Raw genomic sequence first — 21,615 nt, forward strand, 5'->3', positions numbered from 1 at the left:
AGATGTGGTGTCAGCACAGACAAGACTATGTGTCACTTACCTATGAAAAGTGAAAGTCTTCCAAAAACCTCTATACAATGGTAGCCAACAATTCTACTGAGTGCACACAAACATCACTCTCATTTTTATAAAACTCTGTATGGTGGTTTAAAGAGCCAAAGCCAGGCACTGCTAAGTCAAAGCTGACAGATCAAGGGAACGCGACAGAAACACCATGAAGGTTAAGTTAAAGCACTAAAGAAGCATTAGCTACCCTTTCAAACAGAGATAATGAAGCAAGGATAGGATCTCAGCAGATTTTGAATTCACAGTCAAACTGTTGCCACCTAAGACAAAAGAGTAAGAGAAGTGACTCATGACTCATAAACATACATATACAATACGATGATTTCTCAGAAAATATGGAGGCTAGAAAGAAGCGGGTCAACCAGTGGTTGCCCATAAGAATTTAGTATAGATTCTATTGCTGAAGACGCAGGTCACAAGACAGAGAAATCATGCCGGTACTGGCATGGAAACTTCCTCTCTGCTAGCTTATACAGACTGCCTGCCAGAGAAAAGACACTAACAGTCTCACCAGCTATGAATCCTGTGAACTATAATAATGAACAGCATGGTGAGTGATGCATACCACTGCAATAGTGGCATGAATGGTATGGGAACAACCAATCACTTTCTTAGTAGTTTGAGAAATCCAATTAACAAAAGCAAAATTCATGCCTGGGATTGTAAAATGGGCCAAGAACCTATGGCTAGGGATGCCCTAGGCCCTTTGAAAGAAGTTATTATTACTATTACTATTATTATTATTATATATTGTATTTATCTTGCAGCATGGCCATAGTATTAAATTGCCTTCTGAATATTATCTGTATATTCATAGAGTAGTGTATTTCTCGTCCCCACCAGAGAAGCTTCTTTCTGCTTGAAGGCCTTGTCTTCATCGGAATCACCCCCAAAGTTCCTCTCCCAAGCCCCATAGTTACATCCCTACCTTCACACCTCACAATGAGGATTACATTCCAAAATGTGTTTTATGAGGACATTGGAGATAAGGTAACAACCAAAAATGAACTGGCAAAGACCAAGGAAGAAGCAAGGAAAGAATGTGGAAGTCAGAACACTCAGACAGACATGAGCATGCAGTGGACCTCCGCCTGACACTGGCCTTCTAGTAACCACCAGCAGCTGTGAGCATCTGGAGAAAGGGGGTCCTGGGGGACACACCGCAGTTACAAAAGCAGTACTGCAGGCTCTCCAGGAATTAAAAGCAGGTGTGGCTGTGCTTGCCCGTCAACCCCAGCACACCGGAAGGAAGGTAGGAGGACTGGGGCTTTGAGGCCATTCTGAGCTACACAGTTCTTAAAAATTAAAGATAACAACCAATGATCCAGGAACCCCCTCAACTGGGTAAACATATAGTGGCACATCAAAGACACGGTTGTACTTGTGTGCTAATTGCAACAGTATTCACAACAGCCAAGATATGAAATCAATGGGGCCTATCAACGGATAGATAAAGAAAATAAGACATATCCTCAAGATGGAAGACTACTCAGTCGTGAAAGGGAGGAAATCCTGTGACTGTAACAGTGTAGATGAACCTGAAAGGCACCCAGTGCAATAAAATAGTCACAAAATGAGGGACCCCTGCCACTCACTTATCTGAGGGCCCCATCAAAGGATGTGGAAGCAGAAAGTTCAACAGCGGTTCCCAGGAGCTAAGATGGTAAACAGGGATGGATTAAGGAAGATTGTCAAAGCACACAACCATTCAATTTAATCTGAAGAAGCTGAAGTGACCCCACACACACACACACACACACACACACTGCAGCTGTAGTTCTAAACAACACACTGTGCACTTCCAGAGTGCCGGGGGTAGCCCACAGCATTTCCAATGCTCACTCACAAGCAAGTGAGGTGATGTGTATACTAATTAGCTTGGCTAGGCTACTGCACAGCTTGTACGTATCTCAAAACTCACCTTGTCCTCCATAAGTATGATTTATGTCAATTTCAAAAAGAAATAATAAACTTAAAAATAACATCACAGACCAACATCTCTTCTAAATATAAATGAGAAATTTCTGAACCAAATACTAATGAGATCCTGGCTGAATCCAGTAACATACACAAAAGATTGCCAAACTTGACCAAGAGCCATTGTACCCTGGGAACCAAAGACCTGTTTAACACCAAAAGCAGTCAACACAATGCATCACATTGACAGAACAAAAAACAAAAAACAAAAAACAAAAACAAAACAAAACAAAAAAAAAATCACATGATCACCCCTGTGGACCTGAAAAGCATTTCATAAAACAGTCTTCATCAGTTCAAAAGAGAGGGAGGAGGAGGAAGAAGAAGAAAGAAGGAGAAGGAGGAGAAGAAAGTGAGAAGGGAGAAAGGGGAAGGAGGAGGAGGAAGAGGAAGAAGAAGCATTTAGCCAACTGGATGGAGAAGAGGACTTGGCTAAATGGTGAAAGAGCTGTGGAGCAATGGCTGCTGTCACAATCAATGACACTAAAGCAATGGGCAGGATAAAAAGGGAGGCAGAGTAAAGCTATCTCTATGTGGATGACAGGTCTTACATATAGATCTACCAGATTACTGCGTGTATATGTATGCATGTTTGTATGTATGTATGTATGTATGTATGTGTGCATGTACCTAACATGAAAAGCTAACAAGATATAGCACTAATGAATGACTTCAGATAGAAAACCAGCCCACAAACATCAGCTACATGTCTATACATTAGTAATAAACAATCCGAGGATGAAAGTAGGAAAACCATAACATATACAATAGAACTAAAAGAGAGTACTAAAGAACAGGCTGGGGATGTGATCTCATCAGTAGTGCACACATTCAGCAAGCATGCGCAAGGCCTCAGCTTTCAGCCCTGGTAGCACAAAACAGATAAATGAATAAATGTAACCAAAGGCCTGAGCCCTGAACAGCACAAACACTACAGGAAGAAGTCACTAAAATCTCCTGCTATGTTCACCAACTGGGAACTAACAGTATGGAGGCCACAGTACTTTCCACACTGATGGCCACAATCCAATGCAAAGCATGTCAGGAATCCCAGCTGACTTCTTTGTAGGAATTGGCAGGTTGATCCTTAAAATCGTACGGAAATGCAAAGACTCAGCCCATCCAAAGATGATCTTTAAGATGAGGAAGCCAGAGTGTAAGACTCACATTTCCAATTTCAACACTCACCGCCATGTTACAGCAACTCAAGCAGAATGGTGCTAACACGTGGATGGCCACTGAGAAACAGAGAATAAACTAGGAGTTACACAGCTCTAATTAACTGGCTTTAAACAAGCGGCAAAGAAACACTGAAACGAGAAGCAGGTGCTCACATCACACATGCAGCTGAGACAACCGGATCTCCACATGCAAGAGAAGGAAGCTGGGCTCCAACATCATGCCATCCATGACAGTTCACTCAAAGTGTAGTCCAGAATGTTAAAGGAAAGCATGGGTATGCACCTCTGTGACTTTGACTGTGATGGTTTCCGAAACATGATCCCCACCAAAGAACCAGCCAAAACAAAGAGAAGGAAGAGGGAGGGGGGAGAGAAAAAGAGAAGTGGGAGAGAGAATGGGGAGGAGGGGAAGAAAGGAATAAAAAAATTTTTTTAATGTAATGGAAGAACCTACAGGACAGGGAAACATTCGCAAATCACATATCTGATAAAGTTCAGGTTCAGAATCTAGGTTGTGGGGGAGCTGTTTTGTTTTGTTTTTCAGTCTTAGGATCCTACAATAAGGGCCTGGAGAGATGCCCTTGAAAGAGCTCATTGCTCCTGCAGAGGACCTGAGTTCTATTTCCAGAATCCACTCAATATGGCTCACAGCCACCTATAACTCCAGCTCTAAGGACTCAGGTGTCCCCTTTTGGCTTCCATGGGTATTGCACTCACATGCATCCGCGCACGCACACACACGAAAAAAATAAACAAAACCAAGTCTTTAAAATTTTAAACATAAAGTTTCTTTTGAACCAGCCATTCTACTACTGGACAGCACCTCAAGAGAGATTTAAATCTCATCTGTACAAAAACTTGGCCCAGATGTTTACAGCTGCATTATTCACATCACCCAGAATGAGAACAACTCAATCAGCTATAAGCTAACCAAGTATGATATAAACACATAGTGGACTATTACTCAGCAAGGAGAAAGGATATGACCTTGATACACTCTATCTACAACACAGATGAGACATAGAACAAATGAGCAAAATAAGCCAGGAATGAATCTTCACATATTATGCAGTTGTTTTTATGAAAAGTCCACTATGGGCAAATCTGTAGACAGAGGAAAAAGCTTCATGGTTTCCAGGGTCTAGAGAGAAAAAAGAATGCGAATGTGTTTGAAGTCAGCCTACCCAAGCAGGGAAGTGAGCTAAAAGCCACGGTTGAACACGAGCACATTGTGTTAAGTCTTATGTGTGGCTTCTGTCTTGCACTTTTAAAATGTTCCATCTCAATGTCTACAAGTGCTGTGACAGGTCACCTTACAATAGGCCTGGTAGTCCTTCTGGCCTGTAACACAGAGATATGGCAAACACCAGCTAAGCCTTTGCCCTCTAGAGCCTATTCCAGGCATCTATCTACCCAGCAGCTCTAGTTCCTCGTGTTTATCCAGCCTCTTAGTTTGGTCCCAGCTGACTCAGCATTCCCAGCTCCATCCACACATGCTCCTCTGCCTACTCTTGGGAGCCTGGCTAACACTTACTCCTGGCTATCAGGCACTGACAAAGTTAAACTCTTGGCAGTCAGCATCTCTCGTGCACCATGTCCTCTCTTCCCAGAGCACTCCACTCTCTCTAAACACAACATCCCGGCAGCTCCTCAAGCTTTCTTCAGTCCTGACCCACAACTCATGTACCTCCTGTACCCTCTAATTCTCAGCTGCCACTGAACTTTTCATCTCAGCCTCCCACTGAGCCAGAACGCTGCCCTCCATGCAGTGTGGCATACTGAGCACCAGGATTGTGCACAGTCACAAACATGCCACACCCCTTTGTATTTGCACGAGATTTACTGAGTGCTGTGAAGCCTTTTGATTCCAACTTTCAGACAGAAAGGGAAACCAACAGAAAGCCCCAGCACCCAGCAGTTGTTCAGGTCACGAGGCTGGGTGTCTCCGCTCCTCTGCAGTACACATCAGAATCCCAAAGAAGTCGGCTGTGATGCCAGTGAAGGAGCAGACTTGATGGCCAAGAGCCAGCAGGAGAGAGAAGGTTTCTTTTTTCTTTTTTCTTTTTTTTTTTTTTTTATAAAGGCTGACACAAAAAGGTGTGGTCCAGATTTAGGGCAGGTCTTCCCACCTCTAATGAACCAGATTTAAGGTGGGGCTCCCTCAAATGATCCAGTTAACTAAAAATCCCTCACAGGTGTGCCCAGTGACTTGGGCTTATAGTTAATTTCAGATGTAGCCAAGTTGACAACCAAGAACAGCCATCATGGTGACTTACAGAAAATTCTTTTAGCTTACTTCCTGCCATAGACTAATTTTTACAGAGATGTAAACATACAACACCATTTTCCAGAAATAACAAATTCATTGACAAAGATGTCATCACATTTACCAAGTGGAGAGTGATCTGTAAGCTCAGGGCCTCAGATTTCCTCACCCCATGGAGTCAGAAGAACCAAAGATGATCAGGAAGGAGTGGTCTCCTCCCCTGACCTCTCTCTGTGTGCTTTAGTGATATTTGATGCCTTACCATCAAGGCATCAGCACCAAGTTGTGGCTCTCACACCCAGGGAGGGGTCAGTCCATGACAAACTCTAAACACAGGCAACAAACTAGAAGTGATATTCACCTACCATCAGCCATGCACCATGTCCTACATAGAGCCATCCTTCAGTGCCGCCATCTTCCTGATGACACTTCCAAGTCATATACATATAAACTATTTGTGTGCTGTGTGTGTGTATGTGTGCATGCTAGGTGTGTGTGTGTGTACTGAATGTGGGGGAGAGGGGTGTTTGTTGTGTGTTGGATATGTGTGCATTTGTCTGTTTGCATGTTTGTGTGGGGAAATTCTAGTGGGAGGTACATGCATACATGCATATAGAAATCAGAGGACAGCCTTGGGCATCATTCTATAACAGGCCCCCAGACCTTAACACAACTGACTCCATGATGGAAGTACCATTCAGGCCATAAAACTCACTACATAGACAGTACCAGCTGCCAAAACAAGCAAACAGAAGAAAAATAAAAACAAAACCTAGTCCATCAAAGTCCATAGTTCTGGAAAAGTCTCTAAATGTACTAACCTTCCTTTTTTGGTTTCTGTTGTTCTGCTTCTGGCTAACTGTTCTTACTGAGGTGTGTCAATCCAGGATGTGGTTTTTGTGCCTAACAACTCATCCTTAGATAGGCTCAGGGCAACATTCGGATCCTGAACACCCAGTGTAATAGCCGGCTAATGAAGACCTTCTATTGGCTGAAACCCATGCCCAAGAGGTCTTCTCTGGTTGGATACCCCACAACATGTCCAAGGGCACCTTTATTTAAAATGGGCTCACTCACTGGTTTGGAGCTTCCCAAGTGAATTAGGCTAGCTGGCCATTGAGCTCCTCCTATTCCACCTCCAGTCTAGACATCAACAGGATTACAAGCTGCAAGCAACACTCCTAGCTTTTTATGTGAGCTCTGGGGAAGCACAACTTGGTCTTCACACTTGTGAAGCAAATGCTTTTTAATGAGCAGCCACCCCAGGTCTCATAAAGATAGTGCTAACCCTGCTTTTCAGACCAGGCAACTTTGCCCAGGCAACCTGTCCCAGGATTCAGGTTGCAGATTCTGCTGGGGCCTAGAGGGCTTGCTGTCATTTGCTGTGGGCAGCAGAGGTTGTGGGGCAAGAGCAAGCTCCCAACTAGGGCTCTGGCCTGCAGCTGCAAACATCCCTGTCAGAGGTCTAGGGGAGGAGAATAGGGCAGAAGGACGGAGGCCGGAAGACACAAGTGAGAGAATAACTATCAGGCTATAATGTGAATAAATTACAATAAATAAAAAGAAGAAGAAGAAAAAGAACAAAGACAGGCCAGTCATGCAAAGCCTCCTCTGAGACAGAGAGAGCTAGGAGCCATCCTTAGAATACAGAAGAAAGGAGAATCTAGACACCAGAAGCCCCAGAAGGAACCAGGGTGCTCAGGAGCAGTACCTCAGAACAGCAAAGGCCTTCTCCCAGTTCCCAGGGGGCCACCAGAGATGCTTGGGCTGTCACACACAGCCCATGGGGTTCCACGCCTTCCAAGAGTCCAGAATCTGGCTGTACCTTGTCCTAAGTCCCCTCTTTTTCATTTCTAAATCCTCAAGCAGGTCTAGCATCTAATTCTCTGAAAATGTCTTTTAAAATTAAAATCAGGCAGTGCACTGCACTGCTATGTCCAAGCTTCTGACAGTATGAAGCATCCTCGATACAGAGGCCGCTAATCCACAGACATCAAAACTGTTTTATTGCCTCAAATCGTCTGAAGTCATTGTTTGGGATTTGGGGGAAGGGCAGTATAGCAGAGAAAATTGTCAGAATAAGAGGAGGGGGAGGGAAAAAAAGCCTCAAAGAAAATGCCCTCTGCATGGTTAAAAAGAACTACCGAAAAATAAATAAATAACTGGTCTGGAACTGCTCGATTTGATATTTAGTTCAGGCTTTGTTGAGTAAGCAGAAAAAAATAGACATTGTCGGTTTGTGATTCCTCCTTGAAGAGATGTGAGTTCTTATTTCCCCAGAGAGAAGCTTCAGGGATGCCAGCAGGCTTTTCTGGTATCAAATGCTTCCCAGTGATTGGGAGTAAATTATATTTGGATCAAAATCAGATGGATTAAACTTAAAATACCCATGAGATTTTCAAAACTACACGAAATGTCATGCGCCCCAAAACAGCATTGCCACGTACCAGCCCTTGGCAATGTCTCCCTTCTCCACACTGAAAGATCAGCAGGGAACCAACACTCACCTGAGTTTCCGAAATTCAAAGTAACTCAGTAAGACTAGACTGTTGCTTGTGGTTACTGTGATAAAAGTCTATAATTTGGAGTGTCTTTAAAAATCTCCAAAAAAAAAAATCCTTCTGATATTCAGATAGAAAAAAACTGAGGGTGGAGGGGGAATGATCGCTTTTACATTTTCAGGGAGAAACCTTGGCTTTTGTTTATCTGCAAAGCCTCCTGGGAATTGAAACAACAGTCAGGAAAAAGGAAACTGCAATGAACTGCATGCTGTAACTCACTCTGGGTCAAGGTCACTATGAGGCTGTGGCTTGGCTTTCTCCCCTCCCAGCGCTGAATCTCTCTTGGTGGGGGGCTGCGGGGGTCGGGGATGAGAAGCAGACACAGCAGCCCTTACAGAACCAAGCCACAGTGTGACAGTGAGCCTTGCTCCAGCAGTCCCTAGTTGAGCCTGCACACCTGCCAGGAAGCAGGCCCCATGCTGGGCTCTTTCCCACCTGTCACCAGCAAGAAGCTGTTGCCATTGTCTCCAGTTCAGAAAGGACAAATCACAAACCAAGGCAGATTCATCCAAAGTCATGCAGTGAACTAACTGGGCGGTGAAGAATAGCTCAGACGTTGTCCAAAGGCCAAGTGCCTGTCTGTTCACTAGACCAACAGTCCCTCACTGGAGCACCGACTTCTGGGGCTGGGAAGGAGGCTGGTCATTAAAAGTGATGGCCTTAAAAGTGTGAGGACCTGAGTTCCAGAGCCCATAGTTTTTAAAAAGGCCAAGCACGGTGACATGCTGCGAACCATAATCCCACTGCCAGAGGGATGGAGGCTAGAGATGGCTGGATGCCTGGGCTGGCTGGCCAGCTAATGCAGCCTGCTTAGCAATCTCCGGACCAGGAAGAGACTCTGTCTCAAACAAAAAGAAAAAGGTAGAAGCACCTGAGAAATGGCATCCATACATACACACACACACACACACACACACACACACACACACACACACACACATGTCCCTGCACATACACACCTGTACACACACATATTACAAAAGGAATCCACTCCTGACCATCACTGCCTATACGGACCAACCATTTCGTGAGGTCATGACAAGTCCTGCAGAGCAGTGAGCAGGCACCACTCCCCAGCATCACAGGCTGTATCTGCAGCAGAAATGAGCTGAGCATCTCTGCACTGAGTCAAGAGAGGAAAGCGGAACCCTGGGGAGAAGCCTGTGAATTGCACTCCAGGAGCCTGAGAATGCAATAAATCAAGGGGCTTATATTGCAGTGTGGTCTCCGTGGCAGTTACGCGGGTGCTGATAAGCTTGCAAAGGTTCTGTGTAGAACTTGTTAAATCATAAAATCATTTCTTGATTCTCGATCATAAAACAATGTCTATTTTATGTTAACACAACCTTGGGGAGATAGCGGATAACTGCGGATCTTTTTAGAGATACGTTCTGCAGTCTTCCTGGAAGCAATTTCCTGCACCCATCAGTATGTTTCCATATTTGCCGAAAGACATACCTTCGCCAAATATTAAACACAAATTGTAACTCAGAGGCTAAGAGCTCAGAGCTCTTCTAAATAACAATTTGGAAAGCCAGACACTGGGCACACACAAGCAGCTAGGATCAAATGTCTCAAAGTGGATGGCTTGTGCTACACAGGAAGTTGGAAACAGGCACCCTGTTAGTGATGATGCGTTAGCACTAACATTTATTGACCTATGCACACAAAACGCATTTTATTGAACAAACAACTTCCAAACACAACAGCATAGATTCTAAGTGTGGTCGTTCTCACTTCCTTTTAACTCATAGATTCTGTGTAATGTAACAAAGAAGAGGCATGTGAGAAATCCAAACAAATAAGGTTTCACCAGACTTAGAAAACCAAAACTGCACATATGCACACAAGCTAAGTCACTGCTGTAAAGTTAAACTGTAAAATAACAACAAAGGACATCTCAAACAATAAGGCTGTAAGGAAAATGGGCAGGGAAGAAAGTAAGATAGGAGAAGCTGTTGCCAAGGGAAGAGTCTGCAGTAAAAGGAGAATCAGAGGTGAAAAAAGGGTGTCATTGAAAAAAGAGCCAGGTGTGGAGAACAGACCAATAAGCTGCAATGACATGTGTGTAGAGATGCCAGACTTAGCATCTCTGCCAACTAGCATCCATTAAGCACAAACTGCAATGGTTCGTATTCCTATGACTGAGCATCTTCACTCATTTCCTAACTTAGGGACCTGGATAAGTTCATCTGGCTCCCAATCTTTAGGCAAAGCAAGAAACTCATCAAAGCTAAACTGACTAGCACTCCCTTAAAAGGGAGGGGGAAAAAACCCAAACAAGAAATAATAAATACTACTTAACAAACCCATGCCTGTAGAGCTCAGGGCCACTGGACCCTTTCCAGTCTCCAGAGGTATGCGTCTTTTCAATCTGCAACACTCTGAAGTACAGCCATGCAGACAGACGGTGGACTGTGCAGCAGTAACTTGTCTAGGGTGACAGACAGGTACAATGTTTATAAGAGTTTTTATGTCATAGCTACCCAACATGTAGTAGATGCAGATGGGAGGGGGCTTTGGGAGGCAGCTGCCTCCACCCATCCCCCTACCGCCTGCCAATGACTTGGGTTCTATGTCTTAGCAAAGTAGCAAACTCGTATGGAAGGAACCAGATGACATCAAGCGCGGAGATAACCAACAGCAGAGATGAGGGATAACCAGAAGGATGCTTTTCTAACACTGTAATGGTCTCCGAAAGTCCTGCAGAAGCCAAAAACGATAAACGCCTCAGCTCAGGCTTTTAGTGTCAGTCTCAGTCACAGCCACTCAGTTCTGTCATTAGACCTCAGGATCAGATACAGACAATAACATTAAAAAACAAACAAGCATACGTGTGTTTCAATACAGCTCGCTTTATGAAAAGATGGTAGAAGGCACATATGTGAAACGCTCTCGGGAGGATGGTGACAGGAGACAATGACTGTGAATCAGTTCTGCAAAACCCGGGAGCCACAGCGTGCTCAGTGGCACCTTAGAGATGACATGACGCCTTGGCTCCTAAGACTGGGCCAAGATACAGTACTAGAAGGGTCAACATTGTAATAAGGCAAGAAAAAGAAATAAAGGGCACATAGATTTAAATTTGTATTTCCAGATGACATGGTATCTGTGTAAAAATGCCAAAACGTCTGTAAAAATAATTTTTTTTTAAAACCCCAGTGCTGTTGGGCATGGTGGCACATGCCTTTAATCCCAGCACTCAGGAGGCAGAGGCAGGCAGATTGACCTGAGTCCGAGGCCAGCCTGGTCTACAAAGGGAGTCCAGGACAGCCAAGGCTACACAGAGAAACCCTGTCTTGAAAAATCAAATCAAAACAAAACAAAATAAAAGCAACCCCAGTGCTAATAAGGGAGGCCAGTAAGGCTGAAGGTCAGTGTCCCTAAACTCAGCATTCAGAAATTCATGTGTAGTACATACGCTAGCATGAATACAGACCAAAATTAAAGACTCATTAGCATTTATAGACACTTTAAAGAGCATGCAAAATTTAAGTTTGAACTTAACAAACACATTTGAGTTCTATGCATTAGAAATAACAAACACTAAACATCAAGCCTAACCCAAATAAATGTGAGATGCTCTGTGACCCTCTACTGGAAAACCAATAAAGTGATCAATTCTCTCCAAGTTGATTTCTAGTTTCAATGCAATTCCTATCAAAATCCTAGCACAGACTTTCTGTAGATGTGGGCAAGATTACTCTAAATTTTATACAGAAAAGCATAGACCATTTATTATACATTAAACAAAATTTAACGCAGTGGGAGGAGTTATTCTACCCAGCATTAAGGCCTTCTATAGTTACAGTAACAGAGACAGTTGGCACTGATAGAAACACACAAAGATCAGTGGGAAAGAATAAAAACCAACAGATTCTCACAATTGTGGCCATGTGGTTTGTGACTTTTTAAAAAATATATTTTATTAATTTATTCATATTACATCTCAATTGTTATCCCATCTTTTGTATCCTCCCATTCCTCCCTCCCTCCCATTTTCCTTTTTTTTTTTTTTTTTTTTTTTTAAACAGAATCTAACTATGTAGTCCAGACTGGCCTGTGCTCACTAGGTAGCCTAGGCTGGCTTTGAACTTGCAACCCTGCCTCCACCTCTAGCATGCTAGAATTACAGGTCTGTGTCACCATACCCAGAGGCTATATAGTTTTGAAACAAATACAAAAACAAGTCAACAGAGATATACTCAACAAATACTGACATAGCACTTGAATATTCAGGGATCAAACAACCACTGAGAAAAGCAGTGTCCTGCACCCAGCCACTCTCTCCTCTGTGCTTGCTAATGACAGATCTGGGGCCTGAAATCCTTCTACCTACCCAGGTTGTGCCAGGACTCTGCCTTATGTGACATGAGTCTCCCATGCTGCATGCTCAGCATGTACTCTTTGGTTTTGCTTAAGTAAGTGTGTCCCATGACACCTGCCCAACCCAACTACCTGTCACCCACCAGGCAGGTGCAGGAGCCAGGCAGCACTACTCAACCAGGTGTGCACCTCTCAGTGTGCAGGAGTGAGCATGAGCTGGCACCACACCTGGCAGAAGGCTGGCTACCAGGTGCTATGGCTTAGCATGAACCACTTCTTCGGGAAAAAGAAGACCATGCAAGCCTCAGGTGGGAAGCACTTTTTTGGTTAGTTGTTGGTTGGTTGGTTATTTTTGTTTTTTGGTTGGTTGGTTTTTGCACAAGGGGGTATGTGCATCGGACAGGCAGGCAGTGTCATTCCACAAACTCTAACTCAGTTTCTATCTCAGCACTTTCAAGATTCTTGAATTGGACTTCATTTCTCTAGCTGCAAATTCCCTCAAACATTTGATTTTCATGAGGCTTCCCTTTGGGTACCATCTCTTCAAACACCATTTTTTTTCCAGTAGGCTAAAGAATGGCCTATGTCCTCGTTTGAACCAGACTTGTCTTAACTTTTAGCATTGCATTTGACCCACCCAATCTATCAATCACCTGACATTATATATGAATATTTTTAACCAAAAGTAAAATATGAAAAACTTAACAAAAGCTAACGCAACATGGACATCGCTTTGCTGTGGTATCGTTAAGAGGATTCCTATAATGTCATGGCAATGTGGTCACTAACATGCGTCATCAAGTCATCTCCAATTTCACTGCAGTCAGCCTCTGCTACTGTATAGTGTGAAGAAAGATAGATGATCAAAAATAAATCCGGGTGTGGTGGCGCACGCCTTTAATCCCAGCACTCGGGAGGCAGAGGCAGGCGGATTGCTGTGAGTTCGAGGCCAGCCTGGTCTACAAAGTGAGTCCAGGATGGCCAAGGCTACACAGAGAAACCCTGTCTCGAAAAAACCAAAAGCAAAAAACAAAAACAAAAATAAAGCCCACTGGGAAACTGCAGATAAACTCACAGAAAACCAACAGAAATACAAGAAACCAAGCTAGGCATGGGGCGCTATGCCTATAATCCTAACACTGGAGACTCTGAGGCAGGAGAATCACCGTAAGTTCAAGACTAGCCTGAGCTCCACAGTGAGTCTCAGGTCAGCCTAAGCAACAAAGCAAGACTTTGCTCTCGCTCCCCCCTACACAAACACACAAATTGAATAAATAAGAAAAGGGGGAAAGAAGAAAGGAGGGGCTGGTAGGGGAGTCATACAAGGCCTATGTCTTCCTCACACTGGCAACAACTTTGTTTCCTTTCATGGCAGACCCAGCTCACAGAGATTTCACCTGACCCCGTACCAAGTATCACTAGCCAACACTGTCACGCATCTCACCAAAGGGAAAGACACAGAACATCGGGTGGTGAGTCAGTGGGTGGAATCCAAAAGCCTGGCTCTGCCAGCAGGGCACTGTCAGCAGGCTAGGGGCTCAGAAAACACAGGGACAAACATATCTAAGCCTGCATGCCAAACACAGGCAGGGAAGTCTACTTTCTCCACAAAAAGAGACACTGGAAGGGCCAGTGAGAGGTGGGGAAGCCAGACACGCAGCCGCTCTGTGAGAGGGAAGGCAGGCTCTGCTACAGAGTGTGGAGTCACAGCAGCACGCACACATCCTGTTGCAGCAAGACCTGCACATCCCTTGAGGGCTGGGAATGGGAGAGCAGAGCATTCCCATGGTGCCGTGTGGGCTTCCGAGCCACACGAAGGTGAGAGTGGCCGGTCGAAGCTGGGCATTGGGCAGAGAAAGAGATGGCACTGGGGGTAGGGTGGGGGGCACTTCCAGCCTCCTACCACCATTTAGACTGAAATGTGACAGTCAGTCAGACAGACAGACAGACAGACAGTAAACTGACAGATCTGCAATCTGATGACAATCCTGGGCTCACTGGGGACCTGGTAGCACTCAACCTCTAAAGCAGCCTGGAAAAGACTGAGCCATGAAGTCATTCCTGGGCTAATTCCCTGAGCTAGGGAAGGGGATATGGCAGGCCAGTAAACTGTCATTGTGTCACAGGGCAAGCGGCGTGGTCCACTCCTACTGGGGACACTTTCACCTAGCTGCAGAAATGTCATATAGCCAGTAATGTTCTCATGTGTGATGTAAAATCCAGCTCCATGGAGCCCCGTTAGCAATATGACAGACAGCCTGGCTGTCCAGACCGCTTCAGTCAAGTTTTACACATTGCTCATTCTGACGGGTGTACGTGTGCAAGCGTAGCATGCACGTGTGCATGCAGGTGCAGGTGCAGCTGCAGGTGTGTGCATGTGGGAGCCAGGGAACAGCATCTGGTGTCTTCCTCTATCACCTCCATCTTGTTTTAGGGAACAGTGTCTTTCACTAAATGTGGAGTTCACTGATTGGCTACCCTGACTGGCCTGCAAACCCTCAGGATCCTTCATCCCCACTTCCCAAGTGCTGAGATTATTACATGGGCACACCGCCACATCCAGCTTCTTACACGGGTGCTGGGGATCTGAACTCACGTCCTCATGCTTGTGTACCCAGCACCTTACCCACTGAGCCAGGTCCTCAGCCTTCACTGAACCATTTCTTGACAACCCGCTAGTCACAACGATGTAGCTCATGTATGTGTTTATTATTATACCTCACCCTGTTCCCGGTGGCCCCTCCCACACAGCATGTTATCCAACGATAATTGTTGTGCAGTGTGTCCCAGACCCAAGCAGGAAGACAATCCCTGCCCTTGAGCAGTTTGCTGTCTAGTGCTACTTGGTCCCACACACAGTGGCTACAGTGAATCTCTGACCCAGAGGGAACTCAAGAGAAACAAACCTGGAAGAGCATCTTTGAGAAGATTTACCACACCCCTCCCCACCCTAGCCACATACTGACACCCTGGGGCCACCTCCTGCACAATCCAGTGTGCTAGCCATCATCAGATGGACCACAACTTTAGTTGGCTCAGGGTGGCAGGGCAGGGGGCGGGGTGGGGTGGGGTCTTTTCATGGGAAAGGGCCAGTCACCTACTAGAAGTCCTTGGGACCCGTGGAGAGGCAAAAACAGAGAACACCTCAGCTAAGAGGCCTCCACTCTGTGCTTGCTAGGCTTGGTATCCATTCATGCAACCAAAACCTGAGCCTAGCCTACAGCCTCTTCACCCATCCAAGTGCCCAGAGATCGCTACAACTGTCCTCACTCTCCCTTCTCCCGCCATTTCCCCTTGCCCCACCCCAAGTAGAGATGCAGGTCCAGGCCCATCTGATACTGCTGAGCTAGCTCTCACAGACATACACACACATGCATGCAGACATGCACGCGCACACACACACACACACACACCTGCTGTAGGTGCCTAGAAAGTCTCTGCTCAGGGTTCAGAGATAGGGGCTCCACCCTTCATCCTGACCAAAAGTAAAGCTTACTATGGCTCAGATCCATCACCGGTGCTGGGGCAAAAATTTAGAGCTCAGACAAAGGGTTGGCTACACTGGCATCTCTTCATCCCAGTGCTCACATAATGGACGCCCTCTTTTCCGTATTTGTTTCCAGATATTAACCACTCTCTGCCCAGTATCTATAACTCATTCCTGAGTGTCTGGTGTGGGCACTAGAGACCCGAGCAGGGAGCACAGGGCTCCTTCCAGGAGTGACACAGCGCCCTGCCCCCCCCCCTCTCTGGGAGCTCATTACTGTATAGAAAGATAAGGCACAGATTTGGGAACTGGGCAGCAGAGCATCTAAGTAGCGATGAGAGAGGAGAGCCGATGGGAAGGAGTCTTTAGTAGCTCACGAGGGTCTGTCCAGTGGAGATGAAAGCTGTCACTTGGGCCCATGGGAAGCCAGACTGGTTTACAGGAGAAACAGAATTCAAGCCAGGCAAATTTTGAAGAAAGGGTAAGATAAGGAATAGTGCAAAAATACAACCCTTTACCTATGAGAGCATTTAATGAAGAAATAAATCAAGAGATCAGAGTAGTAATCCACAAGGATAGATCACGTGGGCGACCGCAGAGGCGGAACACTGAATCCTGTCAGGCAGAAGATGGGCTCCGTGGGGACCTGGTGGGAAAAGAGGCAGGGGAGGGAGGTAAAGATCAGAAGGTGGGAGGTGGGAAATGCCTTTCCCCAGTGGGGGCTGCAGGGAAACAGAAGGTTCTGGAAGACAGCGTAAAACAACCTAAGAGCTCTGGGCAGGATGCGAGAAGAAAAATAACAGTCCCGCGTCCTACAATTTAGAAATTAATCACACACTAGGGAATTTTTTTTTCTAAAAAGAGAACAGCTTCCTATCGTTTTCTTTTTTAAAAAATCTATGTTCACCAGTCACATAAAAGAAACACATAATGCCGTCTACACCACAGTGGAAGGAATCCGTCCCCAAAGGTCCTTCCTTTGTATAAATCATGCCACCACAATCGACGCTTCAATAAAAATGAATATTTATGAAATGTAAAATGACTTGGATTAACTTATTCCAATTTCACCCTCTAAATTTAGATTTTTTTTTTTATCGCGCCAAAATGTAGATTTTTTTTTTTTTTTTATTACAAAAGCAAGTTGGGGGAATATATATACTTGACAAGAAAAAGAGAGCAAATTTTTTTTTTACGTTGAAGGATGACAAAGGATGACAGAAAGGTGGCTGGTTGGGCTAAAAACAGCAGAGGCCATTTTCAAAGTAGCTGTTTAATTCAACAACAAAGGCACATTAGACAAAGCAAGTTGTTTAAAACAACACGACATGTAAAGCCGAGCCAGCCCCACCATCCTCGTCTCATGGCATAGCATAAACCCAGCCTTTCACATCTTAGCCATCCTTCCCAAGCTTGCTCAGGCTGTGGACTGTTAGCTTGCTCCTTGTCCACACACCGACCTGCCCTGGCCTTTGCAGCCACTGTATCATGGCAACCTGTCTCTTCTTAGAGATGCCCCATCTTTTACGCCTGCATGCGGCATCCTTGAGGCTGAACCATCACTCATTTAACTAGCCCCTGATGATGGGCACCTGTGACGCTTCCAATCGCTTGTCTCTGCAGATGAAGCTCCAGCAAGCAGCCTGGTGCGGTCCTCATTTGGCGTGCGTGTAAGCAAATCTGGAAGGCAAATCCCCAGAAATTGAATTCCTGAGTTCGAAGGTAAATGTGCATTTAAATTTTTGGTAGATGCAGCCAAGTTGCCTTCCATGAAGAGTGGAGCCGGCTGACACCCTCTAACAACACACGAGAGTGCATGCTTCTCTCGCGCTCTCTTTTTTAGTCGACAGAATGGATCATTGTTTCTGGATTTTTGCCAATCTGAAAAATGAAAACTGGCATTTGCATTTTCCTCACTGAGTGAACTTGAGCATTTTTATGTGTTTAAGAACCAACTATACTTTCTTTGGGGATAAAATGTTCAAAACATCTGCCTGATTTGTAATCACTGTAGCATTTGTCTTACAAACTTCTAGAAGTTTCTGCTTTATTGGGGAAACTAGTCCTTGCCTTTGCACGCTGCCACACCCTAGGCTGACTTCTGACTTTTTGTGTGGTTTTTGTCATACATACTTTTTTTCTAAAGAACTGATTTAATGTGTATGGGTGTTTTGTCTGCACATAAGTCTGTGCACTGTGTACATGCAGTGCCCCCAGAGGCAAGAAGAGGGTGTCAGATCCCTTGGAACTGGAATTGCAAATGGTTGTGAGTCACCATGTAAGCTCTGGGAATTGAACCCAGGTCCACTGGAGGAGCAGCAACTTCTCTTAATTACTAAGCCATCTCTCTAGCCCCACACAGTTTTAATGTAGTCTAATTACCAGCCTCTTGATTTTCTAGCTGTAGATGCAAAGTCCTTCCTCATACTACAACTATAAAGAAATTCTCCCTTACTCATTATTTCATTTTTTTTTGCTCTTAACTAAAGAGGGCAAGCATGGTGTTATCCACTGGTAATCCCAGCATTCAGAGACCCCAATAGGAAGATTGCTGAGGGCTCAAAGCCAGCTTGGGTCACACAGTGTTTTCAAAACCAACCTGGGATTCACATTAAAACTGAATCAAAAATAGCATATACACATGCGTGCAAACATACATACATATATGGGGGGGAAGTTAAGTCAAAAATTCTAGACTACAGAGCATATGACAGCCCACTGTGTGACCTTGGATATGTTGTCTGACCTCCCTAGACTGTTTCCACATCCACAGTGGGGATAATGATAGCTGATGCATCATCATATCATTGTGAAAATTAAATGTATTATTGCAGTTTCCTATAGTGCCTGGTGCATGATACACCAATAACCGTGGGGCTATCACCATTCTGTCTGCTTGGGATTTAATTTTTGTTTAAGATGTGATGACTAGAAATAGCATCAGTCTAACCCCGCATGTCTCCCTACCGGTCCCACAGAGCTGAGACGCCACGTTGACCATACGTCATATCCTGTATGTATATGTCTCAAAAGCCATGATTCTTGCTTCATCCATACATTCTAACCGCCTTATCAAGTCTGACACACTACCATGTAAGCAATCACCAGTTACCCAAGTCAGCCTGCTCACGTTCCCATCCGCTCGAGATGGCCCAGAGAAAAGAAAGATTAAAAAAGGCTTGAAGGTTACAAAATGGAAATCTACCACCAGGCCGCAGATGGCAAGGTTACCTCCAAAAGCATTGTATGGCAGTATTCACCTAGGACAAGGCAAGGCAATCCTAAACAGGTAGGCCCGGTGGTCTAAAAGGGGATACACTGGCCACAGAGCCTTTGAGAGAATGGGGTACGCCCAGAGACAGGAGGAGGGAGGAAGCTGCAATGTAGGAGAATATAACTTCCGAACTAGGAATATGATGCCTGCAACTTTCAAAGTCGTGGTCCCCATAGGGGGACCATATCATAGGATACAGTGAGGAGGCACACTGCTGCTGGAACCACAGGCAACCCTAAGCAAATCCTCTAGCCTGCCTTGCTCCCAGCTACTACCTACCTTAGGACCCTTCCTACCAGAGACCCTCCAGCCCACCATGTGGCTGGGAGGCAACACGGTATAAGATGGCTGCCCACTCTCCCTGTTGAATTGACTTCGGGGGAGGGAGGGGGGAAAGCACTAATTTTGGAGTCTGTGCAGCTGCGGAACATATTAGACGTCGCCCACACCCCCCTATCTTTGCTGCAGATAACCCTTGTGATGTGTAGGTTGTGACTGTCGCTGTATTTATAGTTCAAAGAAAACTCAGCAATGGCAACCACATATCTGCTTTGCGTGCGCATTCAAGGAATATTTGTTTGAACTGGGCAGCACAAGGTTAATGGTTTAGCAAAATCTCCTAGCTTCTCACCTCCCCCTTCAAGCCTGAAGAGTTCAAGATAAGATATGGTCACTGTCTACAGAAGTATCCAGTGGCCTTGTGATTGTGTGCCAGGTCCAGGGATCACCAGCCACCAGGTTTATGAGGCCCCACTCCAAACTACAGAGAGATTTCCTGGAAGCTTACAGTGACCTGTCATCTCCTAATCTAAACCCTCTCCCTGACCCTCTCTGCCTGAAGATAAAAGGAGCCTGAAAAATCAGTCAAGTTTCCCGGGCCACTTTCTTCTGGCTTTGCTGGCTTACCAAATAAATCGTCCTTTGTCCCCAAATACTCCTCCCAAATATTCAGGTCCCTTTCCAAGTGGGAAGTAAATGAACTTGGATTCTGTCCTGGGGGCAGTGAGAAGCTGTCAGGGGTGAATATTTCCAAGAGTGGAGGCTAGAACTCAGGGTTACAATGGGGCTGACAAGGTGGCTTAGCAGGCAAAGGCGCTTACCAGCAAGAGCCACAAACTGAATTCAACTCCTGGGCCCTAAAAGTGGTGAAAGGAGAAAACTAAGTCACACAGGTTATCAGCAGACCTTCCCACGTGCACTTGGGGCTTAAGTGAGCACGAACAGACACCTAGAGGCCTTTATCCATAAACAAGCAGTTTCTGCACATGGGGAGACAAGCCAGCAGGCCCTTGAAGTAAGTAGACGCTGGGCGGGGCCGGGGGGGGCGGATATTCTTGTAACCGGCGCGGGCCTAAAATTCCACTTCAAGTTCTCAAGGCTAGGTCTCCCTCCAGCGCTTCCAGGGACAGGCACCGCCAGAAGCTCCTAGTGGGCTAGGTGAGACCAAGGCTGGGCTCCCACTACGCTCTTCCTAACCACAAACACAGAGCTGCAGACCGGCAGCCTGGCAGGGTCAACTCGCAACGCAAGATTCTTTGAGAGCCAGACTCAAACAAAGGGAAGCACGCAGGCAGGAGACTACCCCGCTGAGCTCCCGCCCCTCCCGGGCTTGGGGGCTGCGGGGGGCGTGGAGGTGGGAAGGGGGGCGAGGGAGAAAAATGCTGCCTATTCGCGCATGTGCAGACCCAGACCTGGGACCCGCCCGAGGCCCTGCAGGGCTTCTTCCGGGAGGGCGCAGTGCGCAGGCTCGGCGCGCATGCCCAGCGCTCCTGCCGTCTTACCTGCCACGGAGATCGGCTCCATGCGGCCGGGCAAGGCTTCCTCCACGCTAATGACTTTCGAGGCTGAGTCGCCCATCCTTCGTACCGGGATGGAGCTGGAGAGGAGCTGGAGAGCCCTTCTGGAGGCGGAGAGCATGGGTGGCGTGTCCGTCCCTCAGAGCCGACCTCCAGGCCGGGCTGTCTCTCTGGGACAAAGTTCCCAGAGTACGAGAAGCGGCACGGGCCAAAAATTATGCTGGCTGGGCGCCACCGCAGGTTGTTGAAAGTTCCTGCGTTTCCCCACTTCCGCAGCCGGTGTTCCGGGTGCCGGGTACTCATTCAACCACAAAGTAGAAAAGAGAAATCAGTGTGCGTGCATAAAAAGGCAGACAGCTAGAAGAAAGGCAGACAGCTAGGAAACTTGTGTTTCTATTGGAACCATCTTGATAAGTCGGATCGATCCGAAGTGAAGGCAACACCACAAAGAATCAAGTACTCAACTTGAACTGTATATTGTGTATGTACATATGTGCGAGTAAATACATTCTTCAGCCCATCTCACGGCCCATAAAATAGCCATTGCAGGCACAAATACATTGTTAATGCTGTTTCGGTGACGTTGGATCGGATTTAATTCTGAAATCATGAGAGAGAATATTCCTAGAACAAATCTCGAGTCTTTAGGTTGCTAGTGCCAGATGAGTTATTCGAGAGGTT

General features: G+C 45.8%; 1 protein-coding gene across 3 annotated transcripts in view; it reads right to left on the reverse strand.

Moving 5' to 3' along the window:
• The window catches only part of Msra (methionine sulfoxide reductase A), a 320,628-nt gene extending 299,387 nt beyond the window's left edge, over positions 1 to 21,241 (reverse strand). The window contains exon 1 of one of the 3 annotated variants that reach the window (XM_051160698.1): positions 20,920 to 21,241. In XM_051160698.1, coding sequence (XP_051016655.1) covers positions 20,920 to 21,055 — 136 coding nt within the window. In that variant the 5' untranslated portion in view covers positions 21,056 to 21,241. Of the gene's footprint in view, positions 1 to 17,456; positions 17,638 to 20,919 lie in introns of those variants that run through there. The other 2 variants (XM_051160697.1, XM_051160696.1) reach the window with 2 other exon arrangements.
• Positions 21,242 to 21,615: the final 374 nt, after the last annotated feature.

Source organism: Acomys russatus, chromosome 18, assembly GCF_903995435.1.
Source record: "Acomys russatus chromosome 18, mAcoRus1.1, whole genome shotgun sequence".
NCBI lineage: Eukaryota > Metazoa > Chordata > Mammalia > Rodentia > Muridae > Acomys > Acomys russatus.